At 41.9% G+C, this 6,492-nt stretch overlaps 1 protein-coding gene across 1 annotated transcript in view; it reads right to left on the reverse strand.

The window, feature by feature from the left end:
• Positions 1-733, reverse strand: part of zpld1b (zona pellucida-like domain containing 1b) — a 6,484-nt gene extending 5,751 nt beyond the window's left edge. Inside the window, 2 exon segments of the mRNA XM_048266705.1 lie at positions 1-180; positions 628-733. The exon segment at positions 1-180 is cut by the window's left edge and continues 41 nt beyond it. Coding sequence (XP_048122662.1) covers positions 1-180; positions 628-733 — 286 coding nt within the window.
• Between the last annotated feature and the right edge of the window lie 5,759 nt (positions 734-6,492).

Consider the following 6,492-nt stretch of genomic DNA (forward strand, 5'->3'; position numbering starts at 1 on the left):
TGCTGAAGAGCACCGCGGTGGGGAAGGTGTTGTTGTTGATGAAGCCTCGACAATGGGCCTCACCATGGCGACCGTTGAGAGCCAGGTCAGAGGAGGTGTAGCCCGAGAAGAGCACCGGGCAGAAGTTAATCTTCAGCGTGATGGTCTGCACGCCACAGTACACATTGATGTCACGCTCACCTGAGGAGGGTGTGTGTATGTGTGTGTGTGTGTGGGGGAGGAGTGGGGGGACGGACAGACAGACAGAGACAGTGTTAGGAGCGAGAGAGAGAGAAAGAGACAGAGAGGCATGGGAAGGGAGAGAAAAACAGAAAAAGAGAAAGGGAGAAAGACACAAAGAGATGAAGTGATAGAGAGAGGAGATAGGAGGTAGAGTGGGGGGATATTGATAGGTAGAAGAGGAGAGAGTGAGTGAATAGGAGAGAGAGAGAGAGAGTCAGAGGGGACAACATGAAAAGAAAGAATAGTATGAGTGCCAGAGATTTGCTAATAATTTGAGTCTGAGAGGGTTTGACATATTGAAATAATATTCCTCTGCTAGCCATTCCAACACATGAACAACATTAAGTAACGGTTGTGGAATTGTAAAGCTTCCAAGAGCACCTCAACCTGAAGCATCTCTCTTACCAGGAAAGCGGCTGTGGAAGTTGGCGTCACAATTGTAGCCGTTAAACTGGGCACCGGCAGACGCGGGTCCGCTGATCAGAAACATCACCACACACAGCCACTCCATCTCTGCACCTGCACACAAAATGAGAGTCACACACTGGGAGTGAACTTCAAAAAACACACTTACATTAAAAACGAAAACTTAAATAAGAAATAGGCAAATCCTGATTGCCACAGACAGTGTAATAAAAACAACCCATAAAGAAAAGAAAACAGACCCCATGCAGAGAGAGTTCAGGAGGACCCCAGAGAGAGAGTTCCTGGGGACCCCAGGGGAACCCTTCACACACCTAGCCCCACAACCGCCCCCCACCTCCCCCAAGTCTTACTGGGGTCCCTGCAGTAGTCCGGTAAGCTGGGCTCCATGTGCCTCAGGCCGGGGTGAGGGCGCGAGTGGGGAGTGTGGCTTGATGCAGCAAGGACGAGCGTCAGACTTCCCCATCATCATCATCATCATCATCATCACCATCTTTGTCCTTTTCCTCATCTGAGCGCTCCAATCAGAGGCTACTTTGGGAGAGTCCTGCACGTGGGAACGCAGTGATCAGACCCTTTCAGCGGGCCGGAAACATGAGCACAGGCCGAGCGTTCCCACTCCTATCGGTCAGCGCCATCAGTGTCTGTCAGCAGCCACAGGCTAAGGGGCTTGTCTGGGCGAATTTACCTGTCAACAGGTGTGCCTGAGAGCCGGCCCGCTCATTAGAGAGAGCACACTGCACTCTAACGAGCCCCAGAACCCCTCCTGCAGGACCAGAGCCGGACTCGTGCTGGAGCTGTCCCCCAGTCGCTGGCTATCAAGCCATCGGCCCAGAGCTGTGACGACACCCTGATCTGATACGGCAGGAAAGCTGAGACTGCTCTGATCCTCCCTACTTCACCCGCTCAGCCCCGGCGGGGACGACAACTGCTCTCTCACCAGCAGTGATGGGAAGGTCACTTTTAAAATGTATTCCACTACAGATTACTGAATACATGACCTAAAATGTAATCTGTGACATATTTCAATAGATTACTCAAAGTGAGCAATGTATTTCGAATACTTTGGGTTACATGAATACTTTGTATTATATTTTATTAGCAGTGGAAACAGTTTTTTTCTTCTTTTTTTGCCCACCACCACCTCCCCTCTTCGGAGGACAACTTAATTTTTATTTAAGTAACATATTTTTCAAGTGCAAATACAGTTGTCCTACCTCAACCATTTATGTATATGACCCTGGAATCGTATCATATAGCAGCACGTGAATTGAAACATAAAACACATGAAACGCAATAAGGTAACGTAGACAAGTGAGACGGATAGACAGACAGATAGACAGACAAACATACAGACAGACATACAGACAGACAGACAGACAGACAGACAGACACACAGACAGACAGACACGCTGACAGACAGTGGGACAGGACAATGACAGAGCTGACAGGATGGGACTCAGTTCTTTGTAATTGAATGGAAAGGTCTGTGAGTGGTCATGGTAAAGGGCTTTGGTAACATGCTATGTTTGGGTGTTGCTAGTGTGTGTCTATATGTAAAGTGGTGAATGTAGGGGGGAAAGGAGGAAATAAGGTTAAATAAAATAAATAAATTAAGTTTAATCAATCAATTGATTAATTAATCAAACAATCAACCAATCAATTCAATCAAACAAATAAACAGATGGATAAAGACAGAGAAGGGGGCAAGAAAAGGGGGGAGAGCTTGGGGTTATGGTTTTGTTGAATTTAAAAATGATAGAAAGGGAGACCAGGTGTTTTCAAAGGATACATGAATACATGACCTAAAATGTATCTGTGACATATTTCAATAGATTACTCAAAGTGAGCAATGTATTTCGAATACTTTGGATTACATGAATACTTTGTATTGTATTTTATTAGCAGTGGAAACAGTTATGTGAGGTTATGTGAAGTTGTAAGACTCATAGTGTCAACAACAGCCCGCAATCTGCTTTACAGTGAGGATGGATTGATATATGGTATAAGCTATGTGCAATGAAACACTGAGTCAAAGAAGAACAGAGATGTTTTGTCTGCATATAGGCTAAAGGGCTAACACATCCCAAACAAAGTATACACAGTATAATGAATTTCAACAGCACAAGGGAAGTTACATGCCTTTTTGCAGAACACTCAGTCAAGAAATGAGAACCTGTACTGCTCTAAAACATGCTGGCTGGATATAGGCCTATTGGCCTACAGCAAAACATATTTTACATTCTGAAAAACCTGAGAGGTTTTTATAATATAGTATATAAATATAAACAGAGGGAAAACGGAGTTTAAAAAGGCATGGTGTACACATGTTCTAAAGATTTTAAATGTAATCCCTTACATTTTTCAGTGTAACTGTATTCTAAATACCACCCACATTTAAATACAGTTACTCAAACTTTGTATTTAAAAATACGTAATCCAGAATACATGTATTCAGTTACTTCCCAACACTGCTCACCAGGGCCTGAAACACCAGGGCAAATACCACACGTTACATATGGAAATAAGCATCAAAGGTTGAAGAAGAAGAGTATCTATGTAATATATGTCAGGTGCTACTTTGTGCTAGAAATACTACATAATGAGCGCGTTTACATGCACTTCAGTATCCCGGTTATTATGCTTATCCTGGTTTGGATCCTATTCGGGATAAGGTGTATACATGGAACAGTATCCCGGTGACTTTCGCAGCACTCCACCTAGCATAACCGAGATACTCAAAACCGGCATAATGGCTTATCCGGGTTTCTGAAATCGGGATATGATGTTTACATGCAGAAACACAAAACTGGGATACTTTAAAATCCCGATAATAACCGGGACACTGAAGTGCATGTAAACACCCTCAAACATAACATTGTTTCTGTTTTGGCTATTGGAATGGTTTGGTTGATTGGATTAGTTTGCCTACTGGAGTGGATGGGCTATTAAAATGGTTTGGGTGGGTATTCTGATAGTATAGGAGCATAGTAATCCATTGTTTTTGGGTTCGATAGAAGTAATGCCACATTACACTCAACTTCACTATCCACTATTTCTAGAGATCTTAAAAGAAACATCTGTGAGTGTGTGTGTGTGTAGCGTATACTGTTCCTTCGTGTCACATTATGGAGCAGGACGTTAGGATGACCTGTAAGCACGCTCGTGTAAGTGAACCTTCAGATTCATTAACTGCAGATGGGTCACTGCCTGTCTTATAGGTTTAAACAACAACATGAGGAAGAAAAGCTCTTTGTATCTCTCCTTTAATGGATGGCACTGAAATAACAGGCCCTGAGAAGCACAGAAATCCCATTCTTCCCCAGCATGGATCAGATGGCCATATGGGATTGAGATGTATATGGGATACGCATTACTAACTTTACCAGCTCCGCCTTAAAAATGACCCACTTTAGTGGGGACACATGTGCTCCTCTCTCTCAGGTGAGGTTCCACAACACGCTTTTGTTTTCTGGAAATCCCCCCTTCTCACATCCTCTGTGTGTGTGTGTGTGTGTGTGTGTGTGTGTGTGTGTGTGTGTGTGTGCGTGTGTGTGTGAGAGAGTGTGTGTGTGTGTTCTAGTGCTCAAACAAAACATTGGTTAGTGAGGGTCTGCAGAATGTTATTCCTTCATGCAACACATCTGTAAATGTGCTTCCAACGGACGTCTGTGTATAAAGACTTCATTCATTTATTGATGTATTCATACATCATTCATGTATCCGATTACCAGATCCATAGCCTGAAAGACTTGGATGAAATGATGGAATGCTGGTTTGGGGACAGAATGACAGTGAATAATGTCTAATCAGTAACCCCACATAGACACACACACACACACACACACCCACTTCGCTCCTCTGAGCTGAGGTTGTGCCAATTCAATCAACAGCATTGTAATTTGTAAGCCCCTTGTGTGGTTTCTTTTATCTATCTGTGATCTTTTGTTTTCATTTAATTGTCTTCCTTCATCCTTTATCTTGTGAAACTGTTTCAGAGGTGGAGAGTTTTTCTCCTCCTGCCATTTGCACACCCAAAAGAACAGCTACAAACAGTATTCAGATCCAACTGCTGTACCATTTCACCATTTTTTCTGTGTCTAAAGTAGAGAAATGTGTTAAGTGTTTTGTAAATCAATGTGTTAACTGTTTTGCAAAAAGTGTGATGCTGATAATGTGCTTATAGTTGTGCAAATCTGGGCTGATGTTTTGCTCCTTGAGTGTAAGGTTTTGCTAACTGTGGGATACTTTTGATTTTAGTGTTTAAGCAATTGTAAAAAACTGTAACAAGTCAAACCTGTGAACACCCAACTATTTTAGTGAGCAGCTGATCACAGGCCAGACACCGCCCCCCTGTGGTGAAAATCCATCACTGCTGGGGATTATTATCCATTCAGCACCTGCAGTTGAATAGCAAGTACTCATATAGTGCTAAAATATGGGCCTACAGGGATGGTATTCTCTGTTCAAATGTGAGAATGAAAAACTTGCACTGGCTTTACTTAAATTTACGACAGACATTTTGTTCAATGCATGCAGTTAGTCACTGCTTTAAATTTTATAGATAGGTTGTTGATTCATACAGTCTATTTATGTGATTTTTGTGATCCAATCTTGAGACCAACAACCTGTTGACATTGGTCCATATAGGCTACTTATAATAGAATATATTTTTACTGTCATTGTCCATGTACTTTGGCATTTGAAAGTGCATGCCTTTTATCTGCGCAAATAAAAGTTTAAAAAGTCTAGAAAGAAAAAAGTGAAACATGCACACACACACACACACACACACACACACACACACACAACTTACTTAAATTACAGTTTTCTCCTGATTACTAACACACTATCAGCTACTGCCTAAAACCTATAGCTCTGCCACTCTTCTCAAAAGATACTTGACCCATACCACTATATTCAACACTAATTATGCTCATATGTACCTTTCACCGCTATTAGGCCTACTGTAAATTCATGCAAAGAAAAAAACACACTGCCTAATGTGTAGCTTTATTGAGATTGTTGTCGGCCATAATCACACCTTAAAACCTGTTCTTCACGAAGCACACACAATTATGTATAACGCCTATTTCCCAGAAACAGGCACTGTCCCTCAAAACTCAAACTCCCAAAACACCCACACCCCCAATCCTCTAATAGGGGTGGCACCCCAACATTTCACACACAGCCTATTATAGAGATCCTAGAACAAACACATTAACCTTACTTTTCTTATCTGTTGTTCCTCGTTGGTGAAACACACTGCCAGTTCCTACAAGGGCAGGGACATCCCTCTCCATTTTCAAAAAACTCCTGAAGACCCAGCTCTTTAGAGAATATCTCCTCTCATAGCACCACTTACAACAAGTCTTGCTGATCCTAGCACTTACCACCCGTCTTGAACTGACACTCAACTGTTTAAAAACAGCACTCACTGATGCTCTTATTCTTACTGTACTCTACCGTTTTTAAATTGTCCTAAAATTGTTGAGAGAATTGCTTTAAAACTTAAACTGTTCACCATATTGTTAGTCGCTTAGGTTAAAAATACGTCAGTCAAATGTAATGTAATGTAATGTAATAATGTAATGTAACCTGTACAACACATAACATTCCTGAATTTAGACATGCTACAATACATGCAATCAATAAAATAAACTCAAGGATGTACCATCTCAATAAGCACACACATGGTGCTGCGGAGCCCTCTTTATTAGTTGTGGGACATGGAATGATATGATAACGATTATCCTTCTGGGGACATTAAAGACTATCTATCTTTAAATGTATTACCCTGGAGGGTAAATCACATCTTATGTGTTTCTGATAGGCCTAGTGTGTAGT

Source organism: Alosa alosa, chromosome 16 (genome assembly GCF_017589495.1).
Source record: "Alosa alosa isolate M-15738 ecotype Scorff River chromosome 16, AALO_Geno_1.1, whole genome shotgun sequence".
Classification (NCBI taxonomy): Eukaryota; Metazoa; Chordata; class Actinopteri; order Clupeiformes; family Clupeidae; genus Alosa; species Alosa alosa.